Here is a 26,448-nt window from a genome sequence, read left to right as displayed (position 1 = left end):
GCCTGGATAATTTACTGAGAAAGAATCTAACTATCAAGCCGTACTTCTAACCAACTAAACTTTTCCCCACAATCGACGGTGTAAATATAAGTACACAAAAGCAGGATGTAAAATTAAACTGATTAAATGTATTAAATAAAACCACAAGACAAATGCAAAAATAGAAACATAAATATAAATATCCCTCCACCACATCAACAATGAGACACCACCATATATAAATACAACAAAACCCTCCCTTGCCCCTGTAACATATAACACACAACACGAATAACAAAAATTGCGCAGTGGGTATCGCTGCTGCCTCGCAGTTGGGAGACCTGGGGACCTGGGTTCACTTCTCGGGTCCTCCCTGCGTGGAGTTTGCATGTTCTCCCCGTGTCTGCGTGGGTTTCCTCCGGGCACTCTGGTTTTGTCCCACAGTCCAAAGACATGCAGGTTAGGTGGATTGGCGATTCTAAATTAGCCCTAGTGTGTGCTTGGTGTGTGAGTGTGTTTGTGTGTCCTGCGGTGGGTTGGCACCCTGCCCAGGATTGGTTCCTGCCTTGTGCCCTGTGTTGGCTGGGATTGGCTCCAGCAGACCCCCCGTGACCCTGTGTTCGGATTCAGCGGGTTGGAAAATGGATGGATGGATGGATATTGAATGACTGTGAACTTGAGTCCGGTTATAAAAACTGTCCTGAATACGGATGACTGAACTAGTGATAAATGAGTCGTTTGATTTTCCCAGCAAATGGAACAACCTCACTGTGATTCCTCGGCGTATGGTGGATGGCGAATCGACCCTGGGGTCTCAGCAGATGAAGGTTGAAAGACAGCCCGGCAAAATGAAAAGCAAACTGGTGAAAAGGCGCGATGTGAAAAAAACAGCAAGTAAGTTGATACATGGTTGAAAAACGAATGGTCTCCTTTCTCCTCTCTTTTCTCTCCTCTTCTCCTTCCTGATTACTTAAATAGTCCATGTGATGGCTGTAATTGATTAATAAAGAACAGGGGTTTTCCAGGTTAGAGGCTGTGGTCTTCTTCCATCATCCGTCCCCCTTTACGGGGACGACATTTCCTGATACACACACATAAACAGCAAACGGGACAATGGAAACAAGATACACTTAGAACTGACATTTAACAACACTAACTATGTAGCCCCGCTACAAACTCCCAGCCTGGCCATGCAATTTGCGTGTTCATGCCAGGTCTGTATGGATTGTTCTCTAGTTATTATTCTCCTCTAACATTCCAAAGATGTACACAGTAGGTTGATAGGGCTCTATAAATTTCATTTTCCAGAGTTGGTCCCAGGTTAGGTTAATAAAAGATTAGGTTGAATATGACTGTAATCGGTCCCAATATTAGTAAGCAGGAATGTGTTCATGAGGGTGCTCCATGATGAATAGGTATCCTGAACAAAAACTCTGGCTGCAAATGACCATAAACTGGATTATGATGGGCAGAACACGGATGCAAACATAGACAGTTGGGAACTAAACATTCAAGTCTTTATTAAATGAGTATGTAAGAGGATACACTGCAATCACACAAAGTTTGCCAAATAACAAAAAGTGAAGGAATGTGGTGAATCTCTCTAATTTTACTTTCTGTTTAATCCTATGGAAAGAACCATTTTATATGGGGCGCTCTAGTTGTATAGCCCTCTTGTTTGGGTGTTGGTTGAATGTTGAATTTTTTTGAAGCATACTAAAATCAAATACTGTATGCCAAATCAATATGCGGACAACAATACAAATTTCCATACTGGATCAGTCGAGCCCCGAGTTAAAAACGACCGCCACCAGTACTATTAGCCAACAGGGTGCTGGGTGAAATTGGGCTACTGTTGGGCAAAGAAGGAGAAGAAGAGGGGGATAACTTGTCTGGAGGCAGGAGGAGAGGAGGAAGGTAAAGAGAGTGGAACTGAGGGTAGAAACTTTGAAAGTTGGCAGTATGACTGGTAAGGGGAGAGAGTTAGCCGATATGATGGAGAGAGGGAAGGTTGATATATTGTGCGTGCAAGAGACTAAATGGAAGGGGAGTAAGGCCAGGTGGATTGGAGGTGGATTCAAATTGTTCTATCATGGTGTGGATGGGAGGAGAAATGCAGTAGGGGTTTTTCTGAAAGAACAATATATGAAGAATGTTTTGGAGGTGAAAAGAGTGTCAGACAGATTAATGATTTTGAAGCTGGAAATTGGAGGTGTGATAATGAATGTTGTTAGTGCTTATGCCCCGCAAGTTGGGTGTACGATGGATGAGAAATAAGATTTTTGGTGTGAGTTGGATGAAGTGATGAGCAGTGTACCCAAGGGACAGAAAGTGGTGATTGGAGCAGATTTCAATGGACATGTTGGTGAAGGGAACAGAGGAGATGAGGAGGTGATGGGTATGTATGGTGTCAAGGAGAGGAATGAAGAAGGTCAGAGGATAGTGGATTTTGCCAAAAGGATGGACATGGTTGTGGTGAATACATATTTTAAGAAGAAGGAGGAACATAGGGTGATGTACAAGACTGGCGGACGATGTACACAGGTAGATTACATCCTATGCAGAAGAGTCAATCTGAAGGAGATTGAAGACTGCAAAGTGGTGGCAGGGGAAAGTGTAGTTAAGCAGCATAGGATGGTGGTCTGTAGGATGATGTTGGAGATCAAGAAGAGGAAGAGAGTGAGGGTAGAGCCAAGGATCAAATGGTGGAAGTTGAAAAAGGAACACTGCAAGGTTGAGTTTAGGGAGGAGGTGAGACAGGCACTGGGTGGCAGTGAAGTGTTACCAGAGAGCTGGGCAACTACAGCAGATGTAGTAAGGGTGACAGAAAGAAGGGTGCTTGGCGTGCCATCTGGACAGAGGAAGGAGGAAAAGGAAACCTGGTGGTGAAATGGGGAGGTACAGAAGAGTATACAGAAGAAGAGGATGGCAAAGAAGAAGTGGGATAGTCAGAGACATGCAGAAAGTAGACAAGAGTACAAGGTGATAAGGCGCAAGGTGAAGAGAGAGGTGGCAAAGACTAAAGAAAAGGTTTATGATGAGTTGTATGAGAGGTTGGAAACTAAGGAGGGAGAAAAGGACCTGTTCCAATTGGCTAGACAGAGGGACCGAGCCGGGATAGATGTGCAGCAGGTTAGGGTGATAAAGAATAAAGATGGAAATGTACTCATAAGTGAGGAGAGTGTGTTGAACAGATGGAAAGAATACTTTGAGAGGCTGATGAATTAAGAGAATGAGAGAGGGATAAGGTTGGATGATGTGGAGATAGTGAATCAGGAAGAGCAACGGATTAGCAAGGAGGAAGTAAGGACAACTATGAAGAGGATGAAAAATGGAAAGGCCGTTGGTCCAGATGACATACCTGTGGAAGCATGGAGGTGTTTAGGAGAGATGGTAGTGGTGTTTTTAACCAGATTGTTTAATGGAATCCTGGAAAGTGAGAGGATGCCTGAGGAGTGGAGAAGAAGTGTACTGGTGTCGATTTTTAAGAATAAGGGGGATGTGCAAGACTGCAGTAACTACAGGGGAATACAATTGATGAGCCACAGCATGAAGTTATGGGAAAGAGTAGTGGAAGCTAGGTTAAGAAGTGAGGTGATGATTAGTGAGCAGCAGTATGGTTTCATGCCAAGAAGGAGCACCACAGATGCGATGTTTGCTCTGAGGATGTTGATGGATAAGTATAGAGAAGGCCAGAAGGAGTTATATTGCGTCTTTGTGGACCTAGAGAAAACATATGACAGGGTGCCTCGAGAGGAGCTGTGATATTGTATGAGGAAGTCTGGAGTGGTAGAGAAGTATGTAAGAGTTGTACAGGATATGTATGAGGGAAGTGTGACAGTGGTGAGGTCTGTGGTAGGAGTGACGTTCTGATGACATTGTGATCTGTAATGATAGTAGGGAGCAGGTTGAGGAGACCCTGGAGAGGTGGAGATATGCTCTAGAGAGGAGAGGAATGAAGGTCAGTAGGAACAAGATAGAATACATGTGTGTAAATGAGAGAGAGAGGTCAGTGGAATGGTGAGGATGCAGGGAGTAGAGTTGGTAAAGGTGGATGAGTTTAAATACTTGGGATCAACAGTACAGAGTAATGGGGATTGTGGAAGAGAGGTGAAAAAGAGAGTGCAGGCAGGGTGGAATGGGTGGAGAAGAGTGTCAGGAGTAATTTGTGACAGATGGGTATCAGCTAGAGTGAAAGGGAAGGTCTACAGGACGGTAGTGAGACCAGCTGTGTTATATGGGTTGGAGACGGTGGCAGTGGCCAGAAAGCAGGAGACAGAGCTGGAGGTAGCAGAGTTAAAGATGCTAAGATCTGCAATGGTTTTGTTGAGGATGGACAGGATTAGGAACATGTACATTAGAGGGTCAACTCAGGTAGGACGGTAGGGAGACAAAGTCTGAGAAGCGAGATTGCGTTGGTTTGGTCATGTACAGAGGAGAGATGCTGGGTATATTGGGGAAAGGATGCTAAGGATAGAGCTGCCAGGTAAAGGAAAAGATGAAGGCCAAAGAGAAGGTTTATGGATGTGGTGAGAGAGGACATGCAGGTGATGAGTGTAACAGAACAAGAGGTAGAGGACAGAAAGATATGGAAAAAGATGATCTGCTGTGGCAACCACTAATAGGAGCAGCCGAAAGAAGAAGACGTTTTTGAAGCATGCTATCATATTTGCTATGTCATTATCATTTGTTTAATTGAGCTATGTTCAGTTTTAACATTTTGACTTCAGATAAAATAAACATTAGAAAAGAAGAGTGAAGGGACTGCAATGCAATGAGAGTATTATTAAAACATATGAAAGAAGGTAAAATTAGTATGAAATGAAAGCAATATTTCCAAGCCAAAAGGTAAGACAGTAATATATTTTTCATATACTATTAATAAACTAATCAGCTGTGCTACTGTTTAATCAGTGTTGTTAATGAGAAGAGGACCATCTATTGGAATGTATTTTGTGATGCATGTAGTAATAAAATGATGGCAAATGATGACAGTAATAACAGATGGCACATCACACAAATTTGTGGCGATAAAATGCATTACTACATGTGTTTGTAATAGATTGATAATTACGCTGCATATGTTTCTGTTATATCCCATTTGGTATGGGATTCGTAAAAGCAATGTTTATGATGTGCCATCAGTTGGAATGACAAATGCAATGCATTTGTTTGTGATGCACCATCTGTTGGAATGGCAGAGGCATAACAACCAAACAAAGACGCAGATACACAGTTCCACAGTTGCAGAGACACTTGCTGTTTGATTAAGGTGGATATCAATCATTTGGAGAGAGAACCAAGGTGTTAACCTGACAAGCTTTTGATGGTCCAAACCTTATCCGCACTTTCGTCACTGCTGTAGGTGTTCTTCAAACTGGAATGTCATGGGTTTGTGATGGGTGGCACCCGTTGCCCTTGGTTATTTTAAATTGAATAAATAATTCAGAGTGTTCAGGTGCATGTGAAAATGTGCAAGTACCACTCAGAGGCTGATTGAGGTGCCCGGTTGACTTCTCATTCATGAGCAGACACAAGCAGGTCAGTCAGGTGTGTTGTTGATGCCTTGGAGTTAGTGATTCCAGCACATGGGTCCATATGCAGTTTAAAAAGAGAATATGGGCAAAGAGAGGTAGGATCGGGAGAGCCCGTGCTGAGAGAAATGGAAGCAGGTGGTTAGGAGTGAGGAGTATATGGCCAACACTCCTATTTAGCGACAAGGGGGAGTAGGAGTGACTCGTAACGTGGCGTCTCCCACAAACACCGAGGGACTGGCAATGGGGACATGAGCCAGATTTTAATGGTTGACTGTACCTGTTGGTGAGCGTCTCCTCTTGCTACAAGGGATAAGCTGGGGGATGTCAAATTTTAGAATGAAGCACTGTGGTTCATGTTTTAAAAAAAAAAAAATCTTGTTTTAAGAATAATTTATGGATTTTTTTTGTTTTAAGTTTTTAACTTCCACTGATTCACCTGTTTTTAGTGAGGATTGTTTATTTATTGACTGTTTAGAGCACTGCACTTTAAATTAGAGCACCGTTTGTTTTAATAAAAGCACTTATAACTTTCATGTCCTCAATTACCCAGCTCATCCTTGGTTATGTTATTGACAGATCCAGGTTCAAGCTGCCAGGGACTGTAGATCCATCCTGGACTGCCACCAGGGTGTATATAATTTTACACACCTAACCTTGATATATTTTTTAAGTGACAAAGTTAAATCAGTTTTGTATTGTTTGTTATCTGAATTTGAAATTTTTCTCATTTTAAAACTTGGTGAACACTAGATACTTTTCATTTATGTTCTCAAAGACAAATACATAGAACTTAAAACTGTATTTTCAAAAAGTGATTAAAGCATTTTATACTAGTGACAACAATTGTTAAGACAAAGCACAACCTTGCTAAGTCTCATGATAAGATACATATTTGTGGTGTAGGTTATGCCTGTGTGAAATTGTACTGTACTCCTGTAGACTAGCTGTACCTTGAAATCACCTGCTGTATAAGCATTTTCAGATCATATTCAAACATGTACAGAGTTTTGGCAGGTCCACAATAAATCAGTATGATCCTCAGGTAGGTAATTCAAAATGATCACACTGACATGAAAAAGAAATAAAAAAAAGAAAACTGCTTTTAGATGGGAGCCATATAGGAGGTTTGTACTTGTGTATGCTATTCATAGCTCTACAAAAGCCAAAAATATGATAATTATAATAACAACAAAAAAAACTGTTTAAAAAATATACCCCCTAATCTGAGATATTAGGCCAATGAGTGCAAAAAAATCTCACAAATTTTAAATAATTTGCTTATATACAGTATATTAAGAACTGAATATCTTATTATTAACTTATCTCAGAAATAGTTTTTTCAGAGTGTGAATTAGAATAAGAGAAATGCTAAACCTCAGCATTAGGAAAACACCTAACACAATGAAAGATTTTTCCCAGCTAGAAATTGAGAATATTTTTAAAAACCTTTTACATATTCAAATACATACACTACCCATCTACACATTATGAGCTGCCATTAGGTCGTAACAACTTTTTTTTAAGGCAAAAGAAGAATTGAAATGTATTTTTGTGTTGTAGACTGTGAGACAATTTGACTCATACTAAAAGAAAATAATGTACAGCATATCCTATTACAGGTTTTCTTCTTTGGCCTTTATTCATTTCACAGAGTGACCAGTCCCTAAGAATTCTGAAATCAGCTTAAGGTTATTAAGTGTTCTGAAGGTTTTGATCATCTTTTAGTTTCAAGAATGCATACACATGGCTCTTCTTTATGCACTTTCACAGAGCACAACGAAAAACTAACCAATCACAATGGTAGTGTTATCCTTAATATCTGTAGTTCTTTTTAAGACCACTAAAAACGTTTACCTGATTTTCTGTTGTGAGGTTTCTGAACTCTTTTAGGACCACCCCCCGCAATGGGTCGACACAGCAAATCACGTCTGCTGCATTTGTGGAGGGCTGCATATCCATCGCAGACACAACAACAAGTTCACAACAGAGCAGCATAGAGCCACAGAAGCAAATACGAGCCAATTGCAGTTGTGCTATAAGTGCGTATCGTCGATGGGTGATGCAAGGAACATTATAAATGCAGGGAACAGTATAACTTGGCCACTGACCTGTCCCCGACTGTGCCCATTTGCTGTGTCTGTGTATAGGAGGGTGGTAGCACCCACTGCAATAAATAACCTTGCTGTTACTTTTTCAAGTTGAATAAAGCTGGTTTTGTTAAAGTACTGAGACTCAGCCTTCATGTTTTGGGGTGCAACGGTGAGTCACGTGTCACACTATGTTTTCTCTTTGTCCAGCTTTTCTCATGTTGGGGTCAATAAGATGATACCCTCTCTTTCCTTTTGAGCACACTGTAAATATTTGGGTTTTTTCATTTATTGCTCCACACAGGGAGTCACATGCTCAGCTGTGTCAACTTATACAATCTTGAACTTTAGTTTAGTTGGAGCTCCTGTTGGACAAGCATTGGTGAAACTAAAATAGATTAGTTGCACACCACCATACAACACCATGTGAAGTTAAATTAAATCCAATAAAAAAAAATCACCATCAATTAGATATATCAATGTAAAAGGTCAATAGTCATTATTAAGCTTCATGAAGTTGTAGTATTTATAACACCTTTAACCTTTTCATCCATCCATCCATCCATTTTCCAACCCGCTGAATCTGAACACAGGGTCACGGGGGTCTGCTGGAGCTAATCCCAGCCAACACAGGGCACAAGGCAGGAAACAATCCTGGGCAGGGTGCCAACCCCACCGCAGGACACACACACACACACCAAGCACACACTAGGGCCAATTTAGAATCGCCAATCCACCTAACCTGCATGTCTTTGGACTGCGGGAGGAAACCGGAGCGCCCGGAGGAAACCCACGCAGACACGGGGAGAACATGCAAACTCCACGCAGGGAGGACCCGGGAATCGAACCCAGGTCCCCAGGTCTCCCAACTGCGAGGCAGCAGCGCTACCCACTGCGCCACCGTTCCACCCTTCCTTTTCATTCATATATCAATTAAATAAGCATATTAATAATAAAGCCATGTGAAAGAACACCATTCAGTCATTAGTAACCCTCTCCGAGCCCCATGAGCCCCAGTGCAACAGTCCTAGCCAGTGTAGGTATGCCATTTTGGCCAAGGTATTATTAAACTCTTAGTCAAACTCCTAGGCTAAAATGTTAGGAATCTTGCCACTCCAGATGTATCACAACTATGGACAGTAGCATCTTTGATGATCATGCTTACTGTTTTGCTGCCACCTGCTGGTACTATGATTACAGGTTAAATGAGCCTAGGTAGGGTGGCACAGTGGTAGTGCTGCTGCCTTGCATTAAGGAGACCAGGGTTCATATCCAGGGTTCCTCCTTGCATGGAGTTTGCATGTCCTCTCTGTTTATGTGTGGGTTTCCTCCGGGTACTTCAGTTTCCTCTCACAGTCCAAAGACATGTGGGTTAAGTAGATTGGTAATGCTAACCTGGCCCTAGTGTGTGTGTGTTTGCCCTGTGATTGATTGACGCTGTGTCCAGGGATTGTTCCTGCCTTGTGCCCTATGCATGCTGGGATAGGATCCAGCTCCTCCACAACCCTGCTCAGGATGAAGCAGGTTTATAAAATGGATGGATGGATGATCCTAGGTGTTTTTAAATGAAAATCACATTTCTTATAAACACTTGCACATGCTTTTAAAAATTGTTAATTAAATCTTGTTAAATTCTAATTTGAAATACACATTAACAGCATATATTTTTTAAACCTGATTGAATGGTGACACTATACTTGGAGCATCTTCCTCATATATTCAGGACCTGTCAAAATCTATATGGAATTTGGGTAAATGCCCCATATTCACATGGGATTAATTCAGATATTTAGATTATTATAGAATCAAAATTGATCCCATGTAAGAAAATGTGGATGTGTGTTATGGACACACAGAAAGCATGAGAATTACTGCTGCTGAAGTACTGACAGAAAGGAAGAAGCATGGCTTGTAAAAACAGGAAACAAATCAAAAAATAGCAATCAAAACCAGAGGGCAAAATAAGAATTGAAGTTAAAGGAAGCTGTAATTCAAAACTAGAAAATCAACCCTGGTACCTGGGGCTACTTGAGTTTGAAGTTAAATAGTGCTAAAGAAATTCAGATCTTGCATCCACCGAAGGATAACCTGAAAGTGCAATCACCACCATTTTTATACGTAATGTATAGTGACATCTGGAACATGATGGTCACGGCCACTTGATTATTACTAATGCATCATATACACAAAAAAGGCATTAATAAAAAATTACTTTCATACTGTATTTTAACTTAAAATACAAAATAAATTAGATGTATAAAAGACCCAATTAACACAAAAATACATGTACCAGGATGAATACTAGTCGGTTGTGAGATGGAATTTCTTCCCATATCCTTGCACTGTATTTGGCCAAAATAGGTCCCCAAGCCATCCTGCCCCCAAACCAAAACTGCTCACGGAATGAGTCTTTTTCACTGAATATAAAACTTACACAATTATACTATGCTTCAAAATCAAAATGTGATTTAAAATGTAAATGTGTTTTATGTGTTAAAATATATGTCTTGGAAAACATAATTAAGCCCATATGTTACCCATAAACTGGATTAGAATGGATATGTAAATAGATTTTGGCTAAACTAATTCAAACTCTTCTTCTGAAACTGTCACCATACTTTCAATAAAACCTTGTGGACATTTCTCAGAGGATGGTTGATGTTAGGATGTGGCAAAGAGCTTTTCTGATGCACCCAAATGAGTGTCTTACTTTATAGGTTTAAGGATAGCACTTACAAGCTCAAGTGAAGACCATAGGGACAAATTTACCTCAAGAGGCTAAAGTACATAAAGAAAAAGGGTTTTATTAGAACAGAGACAATCTGACTTCAAGCTAACTAGTTTTTTAACTGGAAAAGGTTTTAAATCATGGACCATTACTACTTCCATATACATCTCAGGAATCCATTCCAGGGTCACTTCTAATATTCTAAAAAGCCCTAAGGCCTTTAATAAGAAGCTCCATCTAACAGCTCCACAGAGTCCAGCACTACTTGCTATATATCATGGTGAGACCCAGACAGGTTGTCCTGAAGGAGCCCAGCCATATTGCAGTGGTAGCCACTATTAGCCTGGGGGGCACTCAGTTTAAATTCAAATTTCTACTCAAACAGGCCACTTTCCGGATAAACCTCACTTTCTTTTTTTCTTCATAAATAATAAAACAACAGTTCTTACATTCATTATCAGAAACCTAATTATAATTAAATTCACATAATTAATTTAGGAAGAGTCACCTTAACCTTTGTGGTTTTGAGAATGTATGAATATATGAATATTAGAAAAGTATGAGCCTCCAGTACATTGGTGACATCCAGAGGCAGAAACCAATTCATCCACTACAGGCACAGCACAGTAAATTCATCACATATAAAAGTTTAATGTAGTATATTAGTAATTTGTTTTTGTACTCATTTTCATTTCTGAAAGTTTTTCAAGAGGGATTCATGAATTTAGTCCTGTTAAGGTGATAATATGAAGAAAGGGGATTTTACTTTTGTCAGACAGAGGAAGATGTGCTACTGTGGACGTGGAGTTTTGGTAAAGGGAATAAATTGCTCTAAAATGTTTAAAATGTTTGCCTTCAGTAGCTGATATTCACTCGACCAAAGATTTGGAAGTATGTCTGCCACATTATTCCCGGAACAGAACAGAACAGTCACACAAACACCCAGCATGCTAAAAAAAACCCCACAAAAATCAAGAACAACATGCCTGTCAGGAAAAGAGTAGCAGTGGCAACATTATCTTGCACTGAGGGACATTGCAGAAACCTCAACAGAGTTACATGAGGTGCTTTTAGAAGGACTGTAGGTTAAACTTTCTCTAGCTTAATATATCATGCGCACAACTGCTTTATAAAAGTACAAAATGTATCTCATATTAGTAAAGAATATAAGATCAAACAACTGTTCAGTTGAATAGGTTTTTGGATACTTTGCTTGTTATCTAATTTTCATACCCTCTTAATCCAATTCAGGGCTATGGATGTTCAGAGTCTATCTCGGCAGCTTTGGGCGTAATGCAGGCTATAGCTTTGGACATCACAGTCACTCAGAGCCAATGTGGAATTACCAATTAGCCTAACCTGCACACGTCTGGGGATGTTGGAGGAAAACCAGAAATACCCTGAGGAACAACCTGCACAGACCCAAGGTAAAATATGTAGAATCCATACAGACAACATGTAGGCACAAGTCTCAAATACAAGGCACTGGGTCAATGAAGCAGCAATGCTAACTACTGAACTTTGGTTTGTTGTCAGGTAAAACTGGAAATTCCTAACTCTAGGCCCAAAATTGACACTCTCTGTTATCTGGTTTACACTTCAGAGTCAGTTCTCACAAAATTAACAGTTCACAGGACAAATTAACACGTCATACTGATACCGTACTGGATTTGTGGTGAGAACAGGCCAGTAGGAGCCCCATCAAGAAGAAGTAGATACCGACGATGATGACTCGGATAAGGAACTCCAGAGTAACACCTGAAAGAGAAAACTCTAATCAGCTTTTTGTTTAATTATAAGTTGAGTTAATGTTTTTTTTTTTTTAATAAAACAGGGACTGCCAACTAGCAAGCAAAATAACTTCCTTTTCAGTATAAGGATTATGTTGATTATGTCTAATATGACCACATAATAGCAACCAGTAAAGTTTATGAACTTTAAGCCAAATGACACTAAATTACATCAAGCAAATGCAAATGAATGCAGCAAAATCACAGATTAGAGCAAGTTTTTAAGTGTCTCATCATTCCCTGTATTCAGATCCATGGCCTCACACTCTCAGGCTCTCTCAAAAGAGTGTATGGGTAAATGTTTAGCTTGTTACTTTAAAAAATGTCTCTGAAGCTTGGGAGGTTTCTGCGGATGTATACTGTAAACAGCAGGGGTAGTGACTTTGCAACTCTTCTTCACACACAATTGCATTTTCATATAACATCTTTTGTAACTTAAAAGCATATTTCCACTGACACTAACACAACGCTAAAGGTTTTTTGTTGGCTTTCATCATGACCTGGCCGAATCATCTCATTCTCTATAGATACAGAGTGACTTTAACAATGGATACATTTATTTCTTGTATGTTGTAAACTGCTCACACAAAGTTTTAACACTGTGCTGCTCATTATGTAATTTGCCTGAGAAGTTTGTGGATTTGTATAATTTGAACGCTACTATCAATGAAACTTATATTTTTCTCATCTGTATTCTCATAATTGTGAGAGTACCTACACTTTTGAAACAACTGGATGCTTTCAGTAAGGTTTTCCATGTTAGGTGATGAAGCACTCAGGTGGCTTATCGATTTTTGTACAAAAACCTACTTTTCAATGCTATCATTTCTAGATTAGAAACTTTCATTTGTTAAGTTATAACAATAAAATCATCCTCACAGCTCCAAAAGATCTGGCCTGAATACTAGTTTATTTGTTATCTGTGTGGAGTTTGCATGTTCTGCCTGTGTTCAGCTTGGCTTTTCTTCTTGTTCTCTAAGAACATCCCGTTTCCCAGATACCTTCTGATGTGCAACTTTTAACTGAATGTGAATGCATGTGCCCTGTGATGGATTAATATCTCATCCAGGATTTGTTGCAGATCTTTCAGAATACGCGTAAGGCACTAAAAGAGATTCAGCAGGTCAAAAAATGTGGTTGATGGATCATTTTAGTTCTTACAGCATTCTTTAGATTTGTACTTTTTTCTTAATCTTTACTTCCTTAATTGTAAAAATTTTCAAAGGTTGAGATGTTAATTTGGCCTAAAGTGACTTAATTTATTTCATTTGCACAAATGCACTTGTTGAATAGCAGTTTTAATAACATACTTTTTTAAGTAAAAAATACAAACACAAAAGCATGCTGTACAATACACAAATCCTTGTTAAATTTAATTGGACATGTCAAAACAGAGAACTAACAGAATGTTTTAATGAGTTCTGAAAACTGTTAAAATTAAGAATTGTTCTTTGGAAATTGATTTGATTCAAAATTGCAGTATAAACTGTACTTCACAGAGTATTCCAGTGCTGTATTTTAAAATGATGTAAATGTATAACAAGGCTGAATATTAGTGTAAGATCAGGTAGTTACTTGATATAAATTCCTCTTGGTAATCTTCATACTCATTAAACACTTTGTGGTCACTGATTGCAGATCTGTAACCTTGGTATTCATATACACAGGAGTATACAAGTGATGCTCTGCTGCCATTTCTTGGAATTTCAAAAATCACTGAATGATCCGTCTCCAATGCACTCACTGTAGCAGTAGGCTTTTCAGTCCCGTTTTGGTACAAGTAGAACACAGTCCCCCTAAGACTGGGAGGGGCATCACAGTGAATGAACAATTTTGTTTTACTCTGAAAGGAGATTTTTGGTTTTGGAAGCACTGAAAGAAAAATTATAGAAATTAGAAGTTATTAGATACATATTATTTTACATAGCTATACTCATTGTATACTTTATACTAATCAAACATGCAATAACACAATAAAAACATCTATAGCACCTGCGTGTGTTGATTCCTGTAAAATATCAAAATAATATTCAATATGCTAATTTGCTAATTATTAATTTAATATTAATTTAGCTAGCATTACAACAAATAGAGAGATTCATTGTGAAATATTACCAAGAACCCATGACCCTGTAGTTAGGATATAACGGGTTGGATAATGGATGGATGGATATTACCAGGAGCGGCGATAGATAGATAGATAGATAGATAGATAGATAGATAGATAGATAGATAGATAGATAGATAGATAGATAGATAGAGGCGCCTGTGCAGGCTGAGGCTTACAGAGCTCCCGAGTCCGCGATGTTTAGTGTTAATCTTTGTTCGTCTTTGTCAACTAGTATAAGTAAAAAAGTAGATTTAAGTGATAGTAGTACGCAGACATACATTTACGAGCGGCAAATCCTGCTCGATTTCCAAAGAAACAGCACCTGAATATCCAGTGAGGTGACAGAGACGCTCCACAGCCTTTGCTTACTTCGGCAGCCTGAGAAGCTGAGCTGGCGAAAACGCAAGTGCAGCGATCGGAAGCAGAAACGAGGTAAACGCGGCGGTCTTAGCACAAGACTAAAAACTAACCCAACCAGACCTGCGATACCGTCTATTCTACTTGCGAACGTCCGGTCGCTGGACAACAAGCTGGATTAGCCTAAATAAAGATGCAGCGGGCCAAGCAGTGGGAAATGAGAGACTGTTGCATCTTTACAGTGATCCCTCGCTATATCGCGCTTCACCTTTCGCGGCTTCACTCTATCGCGGATTTTATATGTAAGCATATTTAAATATATATCGCGGATTTTTTGCTGGTTCGCGGATTTCTGAGGACAATGGGTCTTTTAATTTCTGGTACATGCTTCCTCAGTTGGTTTGCCCAGTTGATTTCATACAAGGGACGCTATTGGCAGATGGCTGAGAAGCTACCCAACTTACTTTTCTTTCTCTCTCTCTTGCGCTGACTATCTGTGATCCTGACGTAGGGGGTGTGAGCAGGGGGGCTGTTCGCACACCTAGACGATACGGACACTCGTCTTAAAATGCTGAAAGATTATCTTCACGTTGCTACCTTCTGTGCAGCTGCTTAGTGAAGCGACATGCTGCACAGTGCTTCGCATACTTAAAAGCTCGAAGGGCACGTATTGATTTTTGCATGTTTGTTTTTCTCTGTCTCTCTCTCTCTCTCTCTCTCTCTCTCTCCCTGCTCCTGACGGAGGGGGTGTGAGCTGCCGCCTTCAACAGCTTTGTGTCGCGGTGCTGCGCATACTTAAAAGCCAAACAGCCCTATTGATTTGTTTGCTTTCTCTGTCTTTATGACAGTCTCTGCTCCTGACGCACACTCCTTTGAAAAGGAAGATATGTTTGCATTCTTTTAATTGTGAGACAGAACTGTCATCTCTGTCTTGTCATGGAGCACAGTTTAAACTTTTGAAAAACAGACAAATGTTTGTTTGCAGTGTTTGAATAACGTTCCTGTCTCTCTACAACCTCCTGTGTTTCTGCGCAAATCTGTGACCCAAGCATGACAATATAAAAATAACCATATAAACATATGGTTTCTACTTCGTGGATTTTCTTATTTCGCGGGTGGCTCTGGAACGCAACCCCCGCGATGGAGGAGGGATTACTGTATTTTCAATGAGACATGGCTTCAGGAAAACATTGCAGACTCGGCCATCCAGCTAGACGGACTGGCTGTCTTCCGAGAGACGCCTCTTTGTCCGGTAAGACTCGCAGGGGCGGACTGTGTGTTTATGTGAACAGAGAGTGGTGTACGAACGCTGCCTCAGTTGCGCGACACTGTTCTATCATAGGTTTTATCAGTAAGGTGTCAGCCTTTCTACCTGCCGAGGGAATGCAGTTGCGTGCTGGTGGTTGCCGTCTACCTTCCACCTAGCGCAAATGCCAACCAGTCACTAGCGGAACTCTACGAGATCATCAGCAAACTGCAAACGACGCACCCTGAGGCATTTTTTATAATTGCTGGAGACTTCAATCATGCCAACTTGAAGTCATTTCTCCCAAAATTCTCCAAGAATGTGAACTTTGCTACTAGAGGGAGAAGCTGTCTGGACAATGTTTACACCAGCGCTCCTGATGCCTACAAGGCCCTACCCCACCCCCACCTCGGCTGTACAGATAATATCAGCATTTTTATGGACCCTACATACAAGTCCCTGCTGAAGTGCACTAAACCAGCCCGCAAGAGCATCAGAGTGTGGCAGGTTGGTGCGGTTTCAGCTCTCCAAGACTGCTTCGAATTGACAGACTGGGACATTTTCAGAGAGGCTGCTATGGATGGCGACTCCATCATTCTGGAGGAGTACACAGACTCTGTGACTGGCTATATCTCCAAATGCATAGAGGATGTTACTATTGCCAAGGATGTTACCACAACAGTCTACCAAAAGCCCTGGATGACAAGAGAAGTGCACAAGCTGCTCAAGATCAGAAATGCAGCCTTCAGATTTGGAGACAAGGCCGCCCTCAGGGTAACCAGAGCCAACCTGTCTCGCGCTATAAGGAGAGCTAAGTGGGCATACTCGCAGAGGATCAACAAACAATTCAGCAGCACCAGAGACACACGTCGTATGTGGCAGGGCATTCAGACAATTACAAACTACAAGCCCAACCCACACAGCAGCGATGGTGATGCCTTCCTTCCGGATGAGCTGAACAACTTCTTTGCACGGTTTGAGGTGCAGAACAAAGAGCCTGCGAGAAAAGCAACACCTCCCTCCACTGACCAGGCACTCTGTCTCTCCATAACTGACGTGAGGAGGACTCTATCCAGAATCAATGCACGCAAGGCTGCAGGACCTGACAACATACCTGGTCGTGTGCTCAAAGAATGTCCCAGTCAACTGGCTGGTGTCCTCACAGACATCTTCAACACATCTCTGAGCCAGTCGTCAGTCCCAGCATGCTTCAAGTCGACCACCATCATACCAGTGCCGAAGAAGTCATCAGTGACATGCCTGAATGACTACCGACCTGTTGCACTCACACCAATCATAATGAAGTACTTCGAAAGGTTAGTCATGTCACACATAAAGACTAATCTCCCTGCCTCCCTTGACCCTCTTCAGTTTGCATACTGCTCAAACAGGTCAACTGATGATGCCATATGCTCTGCCTTTCACCTCTCCCTGACACATCTGGATAAAAAAGACACATATGTCAGGATGCTATTCATAGACTTTAGCTCTGCCTTCAACACAATCATCCCTCCAAAGCTGGTTGTAAAACTGAGCAGGTTGGGCCTGAACACCACTCTCTGCAAATGGATCCTGGACTTCTTGACAGAGAGGCCCCAGTCAGTTAGGATGGGCTGCAGCACTTCCAGGAACATCACATTGAGCACTGGAGCACCGCAGGGCTGCGTGCTTAGTCCACTGCTGTTCACCCTGCTGACTCACGACTGCACAGCCACGCACAACACCAACCACATCATCAAGTTTGCAGATGATACAACGGTGCTCGGACTGATAAGCAGGGATGATGAAACAGCATACAGAGATGAGGTGGAACGGCTGTCCGCATGGTGTGAAGACAACAATCTATCTCTCAATGTCGACAAGACAAAAGAGATAATCGTGGACTTCCGAAAATCACATCCTGCCCACATCCCACTCAGCATCAATGGTTTAGATGTGGAGATTGTTAGGAGTATGAAGTTCCTCGGTGTGCACATAACTTACGTGGACACATAATACCTCATCACTAATCAAGAAAGCCCAGCAGAGTCTACACTTCCTGAGGCGACTGAAGCGAGCAAGTCTTCCCCCTTCCATCCTCACCCTGTTCTACAGAGGCGCCATTGAGAGTGTTCTGACCAGCAGTATCACTGTCTGGTATGGCAACTGCAACATACCTGACCGCAAGCGCCTGCAAAGGATAGTGAAGACAGCAGAGAACATTATTGGGGTGCCTCTCCCTTCACTACAGGACATATTTTACAAACGCAGTGTCCGCAAGGCCTGCAGCATTGTGCAGGACCCCTTACACCCCTCACGTAGACTTTTCACACTTCTGCCAACCAAGAGAAGATGCTGCAGCATCAAAGCCAGATCTGTCATGCTGCAGGAGAGTTTTTACCCCCAAGCTATTAGACTCCTTAACACCAGGCTGCCCCCTGGGACCTTCCACATGACCTCAACCACCTCTAAAAACAGCACTTTTATACATGAAAACCACTGTCCTGCAAAGACGAGTGTGCATGTAGAAAAGAACTGAAAATCTCATACTGACCTTTAAGGATTTTGACACTCTTGCTATCCTTCTGCTGTGAAACATTCTGACCTGTCATTGTTTATACATCTTAAACAACTATCATCATACACTGATAAATAATAGATATAGATAATACAGAAATTATTATTTATTTATTATATTACATATCATACACATCAATATTGCTGCTACTTCTTTGTCCTACCTTTGCACAATGTCTTGTCTTGTTTGTGTTTTTAATTTTTAATTTTTAAATTTTAAATTTTAATTTTTAAATTTTTAATTCTATTTTTAATTTATTATTTGCACGTCATGTTGTTACACTGCGGACCCTGAGCTTCACAATTTCATCTGTCTGTATACTTGTATATGGTTGAGATGACAATAACGTTCATTTTGACTTTGACTTTAAATAGATAGATACAGTGCATCCGGAAATTATTCACAGCACATCACTTTTTCCACATTTTGTTATGTTACATCCTTATTCCAAAATGGATTAAATTCATTTTTTTCCTCAGAATTCTACACAGAACACCCCATAATGACAACGTGAAAAAAGTTTACTTGAGGTTTTTTGCAAATTTATTAAAAATAAAAAACTGAGAAATCACATGTACATAACTATTTACAGGCTTTGCTCAATACTTTGTCGATGCAACTTTGGCAGCAATTACAGCCTCAAGTCTTTTTGAATATGATGCCACAAGCTTGGCACACCTATCCTTGGCCAGTTTCGCCCATTCCTCTTTGCAGCACCTCTCAAGCTCCATCAGGTTGGATGGGAAGCGTCGGTGCGCAGCCATTTTAAGATCTCTCCAGAGATGTTCAATCGAATTCAAGTCTGGGCTCTGACTGGGCCACTCAAGGACATTCACAGAGTTGTCCTGAAGCCACTCCTTTGATATCTTGGCTGTGTGCTTAGGGTCGTTGTCCTGCTGAAAGATGAACCATCCCCCCAGTCTGAGGTCAAGAGCGCTCTGGAGCAGGCTTTCATCCAGGATGTCTCTGTACATTGCTGCAGTCATCTTTCCCTTTATCCTGACTAGTCTCCCAGTCCATGCCGCTGAAAAACATCCCCACAGCACGATGCTGCCACCACCATGCTTCACTGTAGGGATGGTATTGGCCTGGTGATGAGCGGTGCCTGGTTTCCTCCACACGTGACGCGTGGCATTCACACCAAAGAGTTCAATCTTTGTCTCATCAGACCAGAGAATTTTCTTTCTCATGGTCTGAGAGTCCTTCAGGTGCCTTTTGGCAAAGTCCAGGCGGCTGCCATGTGCCTTTTACTAAGGAGTGGCTTCCGTCTGGCCACTCTACCATACAGGCCTGATTGGTGGATTGCTGCAGAGATGGTTGTCCTTCTGGACGGTTCCCCTCTCTCCACAGAGGACCTCTGGAGCTCTGACAGAGTGACCATCGGGTTCTTGGTCACCTCCCTGACTAAGGCTCTTCTCTCCCGATCGCTCAGTTTAGATGGCCGGCCAGCTCTAGAAAGAGTCCTGGTGGTTTCGAACTTCTTCCACTTACGGATGATGGAGGCCACTGTGCTCATTGGGACTTTCAAAGCAGCAGAAATTTTTCTGTAACCTTCCCTAGATTTGTGCCTCGAGACAATCCTGTCTTGGAGGTCTACAGACAATTCCTTTGACTTCATGCTTGGTTTGTGCTGTGACATGAACTGTCAACTGTGGGACCTTATATAGACAGGTGTGTGCCTTTCTAAATCATGTCCAGTCAACAGAATTTACCACGGGTGGACTCCAATTAAGCTGCAGAAACATCTCAAGGATGATCAGGGGAAACAGGATGCACCTGAGCTCAATGTTGAGCTTCATGGCAAAGGCTGTGAATTCTTATGTACATGTGCTTTCTCGATTTTTTTATTTTTAATAAATTTGCAAAAACCTCAAGTAAACTTTTTTCATGTTGTCATTATGGGGTGTTGTGTGTAGAATTCTGAGGAAAAAAATGAATTTAATCCATTTTGGAATAAGGCTGTAACATAACAAAATGTGGAAAAAGTGATGCACTGTGAATACTTTCCAGATGCACTGTAGATAGATAGATACTGTCAGTCATTTGGAATAAATCAAGAGTTAATCAAATCTAAAATCTCACATTGCTTGTATTGGTACCATTGTACACACAGCTACAGTTACAGCAGATTGCATCTCTTAATCGTTAATATGGGTAATTAATAATAATAATAATACTCTTTATTGAATTTTAACAATAAATACAATTTCAAAAATAAATAGACAAAAAACAATCTTATAAATAGAAACTTAGAATAGTGTAAACATCACAATAAAACTGTGAGAACATTCAAATATGACTAAATAAAATGATTTTCAGTTTTGGATTAATCTCCCACAATTTCCTTTTTATATCCTATCCTTTCTAATGTAATCTACCATATATATATATTATCAGTGAACTAAACTGCAATTCAATTGACTGTGGTCCTGCAAGTCAATTGTCTGTGGTCCGTTCCTCCGTTCAGTACATGAATTGATTCTTTTGGTGAACTAGTTCAGTGTACTCTAAGAGTCTCTTGTCTGCAGTTCGTGAATGAACTTGCAGTGGTTCTCCAGATTGGTAGGCAGCATACTGGTTCATTCAATCAGTCAGTGTACTGAGATGGTCATAGTCACTCAGCCAGAGTGAACTGATCAATGGGAGGTGCTTGGTGTCATGTACCAAGTCAGTCATTGGCTAGTTGTTGTCATGACCATTTTTCTGAAGGACAGCAGCCATTTAAGTGAAGTTACAATGATAGCAGTTGTGGAATGCAATAGAAAATGTAACACACACTGCGCATGCCTCGAAAAGATTCCTTCTTTAATGTCGGTGAACAAGTATGTTCGTTCAGAGATGAGACAAATACAAAAGAACTAGTCTGTACACTGCACATCACTGAAACATAGTAAATGAGTAATAGATGCATTTTTGCAGTAGCTAAACTATTTTTTTCAGAAGTCAAGGTATATACAGTAGTTGTAACGTTTATATACAGTACAATGACAGAAGGAGGCCTTGGTGCATACACAGAGCAACACACAGGAGCCAAAAGTTATAAAGGAATGAAGAAAATGTTAACTACAGGGATGATTCACAAAAGTGCAAATAAACAAAAGTAATACAACAAAATGTTTTGCTTCTCTGGACCTCCCTTAACAGATCTCAACCCCTTTCTATCAAGTAGTGTAGGTCGCCTATTTGCCCACCACAGCATCCCTATAGAGTAGACCCTGACGTAATTTTCCTCTCACCAGATGACTTGTTTCAGCTTTGCACTCAACTGGACTCAAGCATGGAGGGGGCCTTAAAGAAGTACAGTAAGAAACAAGAATGTATGTTAATCTTTGTTACATTTTTGACATACTTACTCAAAACAACCACTGTGACAGAGTTGCTGAACAGTGATACTGTAGTACTACTCTTGCTCTCCATGTAATCACAGCATATTTCAAGCTCACTCTTTGCTGTATCAACCTTGTCTTCTAGTAGCTCTTTTCCACTCACAGACAACAGGCAGCGGTTTGCTTTGGCTGCCACTGTCCTAAATGGCTTGGATTCATTATTTTTATAATAGTTGCATTGAGCCTGGTCATGAAAACTGGGCATATTGCAGGTCATCTCAGTTGTTTCATCACTCTGAAAAACTGCAGGAGTCACATTAAGCTGGGGCATTCCCAAATAACCTGAAAGAAGATAAATTAGAGGCTTTTAAATTGATGAGAAAATCATATAGCTAATCAACAAACTATTTATAACTAAATTAACTTGATACAAAAGCATTGGCTGGAATAAACTATGTGACGCATTTTGCACATTGATATGATTTACCTGCTGTGGTTTAGGAATAGAATTAGTGGACTTTTGTTAGTTTCTCAATTAGATCACTGAATTTGCCAACTCATACTTTGACTTCCTGTATGCGTAGATGCCATTTTCACTCATTTCTCAGATCCCCACATGATGTAATTTTACTCCCAAAATCACATTCAGTTGTTTTAAAATAGTGAAAAACACAGTTAAAATTGTTAAAAAATGAGAGCTGTTGAAGAAATGCTTTAATATTTTTTATAAAAATTTTGGGAGAGGTGTAATGCAGGACTTCATCAATATGTAATTTAGTCAACTATAGAAATAAAGTCTCACTGACAGATCATGTATATTTTAAAATCACACTCATCCTATTTACAGTTAATGATAAGATGCTAATTAAAGACATAACAAAAATGTGCATTTTAACATCAGAGAAAACTCGTCTAACTTTAGGAAGTCAGCGATTGATATGCAACATTTGAAGGTAAGAGTGATAAATAATGGCACTTGAACTAAACTGTTTTAATTAAAAAACACAACATTTAACAAAGATAATTTTATTTACACTACAATTGGGAAGTGGAAGATCTAAATGCCATTTCTATGCCCTATTTTCTGGTGCAATTATTTCTTCTGCACATTCTATAGCAGATGATTACAGAGTTTTATTGTTGCAGCCTCAAGCATCTTTTTTCATGTTCATAGCTTAGTACACAAAAAATAAGACAGGCAATTGATTGGGTAAAAAAGTTTGTGAATGGCAAGATGACTCAGTGATTGCTATCTCTCCCCCACACCTCAAGGCTTGGTTTTTGGCCAGTAATCTGTGTCAGTGTAACGCTTCCTTGTTTTCCCTCCCTCCATGTGACTTTTATGTGATTCCTTACATATCATAAAGATGGGATGTAAGATAAGTGAAATGTTCCATCATTGGCTGTTTCCCATCCTCTCCTTAAACTTCAAGAATAGGCTCCAGCTTTCCTATATTGGAATTAAAGCAGGTTACAACAAAGCCAAGTTTTCAAGAGTGTCACTAACATGTACAGGTATCTCAAAATGAATGCTAGATATGTTATGTTATGATTTCCAGATACTGTATCTCAAAAATTTTAAGATATCTGCTATACATTCTGAGGTATCTCGAGTGCATTTTAAAATATTGTAAATGCATTTTCAGATATCTCAAAATAACTGTGTGTTCACTTATGATATCTCAAATATATGTATTTGATGACATCTCAAATTTACCTAGCAAGCATTTTAAGATATCTGAAATGCATTTTTAGATATCTCAAGTAATTTCAAGATATCTTAAAATAGACCAGATGTCTGAATGAAAACAGAGGCAGTTTTGCAGGAAATCATTTTGAGATGTCACTTTTAAGACATGTTAAAATCTAGATAGATAGATAGATAGATAGATAGATAGATAGATAGATAGATAGATAGATAGATAGATAGATAGATAGGATACTTTATTAATCCATCCATTTACCAACCTGCTGAATCTGAACACAGGGTCACGGGGGTCTGCTGGAGCCAATCCCAGCCAACACAGAGCACAAGGCAGGGAACCAATCCTGGGCAGGGTGCCAACCCACCGCAGGACACACACAAACACACCCACACACCAAGCACACACTAGGGCCAATTTAGAATCGCCAGTCCACCTAACCTGCATGTCTTTGGACTGTGGGAGGAAACCGGAGCGCCCGGAGGAAACCCACGCAGACACGGGGAGAACATGCAAACTCCACACAGGGAGGACCCGGGAAGCGAACCCGGGTCCCCAGGTCTCCCAACTGCGAGGCAGCAGCGCTACCCACTGCGCCACCGTGCCGCCCCTACTTTATTAATCCCAAGGGGAAATTCACATACTCCAGCAGCAGCATACTGATAAAAAATAATATTAAATTATCTACTTAGATATCTTAAAATACATCTAAAATATCTTGAAATGTATGTAATTTTAATATCATTAATTCACTTCACAATATGTTTATTGCATTTCCAGATATTTTAAAATGCATTTTGATATATCTATAAATGTTACTTTGCCTTCCCATAGATATACATATAATTTAAAACTTTAATCTACTTTGAAATTTAATAGTTGCCTTTTCAATGTAAATAGACCACTATTGAAAGAGTGATCTGCTCAGTGAAGGGACTTTTTTATATTACAGAAGATAAGGAAGTTGTGGAGTTTACGTTGAAACATACTGTTATTTAAAAACAGATATCTCTCCATACGTTACTGAGTTGAAATATACCCTCCTTCATTGTATGACATCTACTGTATGTCTAATTCAGTAAGAAAGTAAACATAAAGGATCTGATTCTGTAAAGGTAGGACAAAGCAAAGATTTTACAGCCATGACTCAGCCTGTCTGAGACAAAGGAGTGGTATTCGGCTGCATTTGAGGCTCTTCAGAAAAGAATTGGGTATCATAGGAATCACTTGGAGCTTGCATTCATAACGACTCCTCTAAATGAGGGGTAGACAAAGACAAAAAGATATTCTATGTGTTTTGCAACATTGTCTACAGTTTAAGGTAGAAAACAGACCCAAACATTGCTGGGCCCAATGATGTTCATATCCAACCCACACTCTAAAACAGGGCAGTCAAGTTATCCTGCATGTCTGTGAAGAGCTCAACCAACCTTAATAAAAGGATAAGTGTCTGTGTGTCTGTTTATATGTCCATCCAGGTTGTATGTCTCTGTCAATCCAAAAGATGGTGCGACACAAATATTTTTAGTAATAAAATATATTGCATTTGACATTTCAAAAAGGTGGCACATCAGAAACATTAATATTGCTTTTATGATTCCCATACTAAATTTATTTAGATTTCAACCTGTCTTATATGGATAGCACAGCTAGTACAGTAAAAAGAGAACATTTAAACTCAACACGTCTATGCTAGAAAGCCATTTATAGTAATAAAATACATTGCTTTTGACATCCCAGAAAGGTGACACATCAGAAAAATTAATATTTTACAATTCCCATACTAAATGGCTTTACATGTGCATTACATGGTACACTGCAAACGTTAATGCTCTACATTGATTTATTTAGACTTCAACTTGTCTTAGATGGGTAGCACAGATAGTACAGAAATAGCAGAGCAAACTCAATACATCTGTGCTAAACAACAATATCATTAATCTCACTTATGCTTACATCATATCTTCCATAAATGCAGTTTTATTTTTTGTATGGTTTGTAATTTAAGTAGTTATGTTTCAAATTTGTAAAAACAATTGGTGTAAATTTATCATTTTTACGCTCTTTGTAAAGGTTTATTTATATTTTTTCTAAGCTTGCTTCATGTGAGAAAATGATTGGTATGTAATAAACAGATAGTTATGAAAGTTTTACAGATTTATTAAGAAAATCTACTTTAACAAAATTCTCTTGTTAGGCATACTCACCTGTGCTTTCTATTTCAACTTTCTCCATCTCGCTGCGTGGTGATGTAATCTTCTTTTCATTCACAATAACATCAATGTCGCAGCTCAACCAGGTGACACAAATGTTTTCACTACTTTGACGACTTTCAAGGCGTCTCAGATTTACCTTGATGATGCACAGTTTTTGCTTGTCATCATAGGGCTGGGTAATAAAAGGCTCACTCTTCCAATTGTTGTAGAATTTACATTGCTCAATTCTATCAAAGTGAGTGCCTAGGCACTGAACAAGAACATCATTTTCTGTCTTAAAAATGGATTGACGCATGGAAATCTGAGGCTTTTTGATTTGACCTAGGGAGAAAAGCAAAAGAAATGACATCATGAGCAATAAAAGCAAGAATTTGTTGACTTACAGTTTTGGTTCAAAGAATGTTTAAGGCTTTGATAGAACAAATCAAATCAAATATCATGAACTGTTAGGTCATTCACTTTAATTTATCCAAGCTATTCTTTGTCCTGGGTGGTACGGTGGCACAGTGGGTAGCACTGCTGTCTCACAGTTAGGAGACCTGGGTTTGCTTCTCGGGTCCTCCCTGCGTGGAGTTTGCATGTTCTCCCTGTGTTTGCGTGGGTTTCCTCCGGGTGCTCCGGTTTCTCCCCACAGTCCAAAGACATGCAGGTTAGGTGCATTGGCGATTCTAAATTGTCCTTGGTGTGTGTGTCCTTTGGTGGGTTGGCACCCTGCCCAGGATTTACTTCCTGCCTTGCGCCCTGTGTTGGCTAGGATTGGCTCCAGCAGATCCCCATGACCCTGTAGTTAGGATATAGCGGGTTGGATAATG

At 40.1% G+C, this 26,448-nt stretch overlaps 1 protein-coding gene across 1 annotated transcript in view; it reads right to left on the bottom strand.

Annotated features, from left to right (window-relative positions):
• The window catches only part of LOC114643166 (uncharacterized), a 51,479-nt gene that overhangs the window by 15,927 nt on the left and 9,104 nt on the right, over positions 1-26,448 (bottom strand). Inside the window, exons 2-5 of the mRNA XM_051934858.1 lie at positions 25,628-25,957; positions 21,745-22,059; positions 13,697-13,993; positions 11,997-12,089 (exon numbers count right to left, since the gene is read on the bottom strand). Of these exons, the coding sequence (XP_051790818.1) occupies positions 11,997-12,089; positions 13,697-13,993; positions 21,745-22,059; positions 25,628-25,957 (1,035 nt within the window). The remainder of the gene's footprint in view (positions 1-11,996; positions 12,090-13,696; positions 13,994-21,744; positions 22,060-25,627; positions 25,958-26,448) is intronic.

This window comes from Erpetoichthys calabaricus, chromosome 1 (genome assembly GCF_900747795.2).
Source record: "Erpetoichthys calabaricus chromosome 1, fErpCal1.3, whole genome shotgun sequence".
Lineage (NCBI taxonomy): Eukaryota > Metazoa > Chordata > Cladistia > Polypteriformes > Polypteridae > Erpetoichthys > Erpetoichthys calabaricus.
Note: the sequence above shows the minus strand (reverse complement) of the source record. Positions and strands in the feature narration are given on the sequence as shown.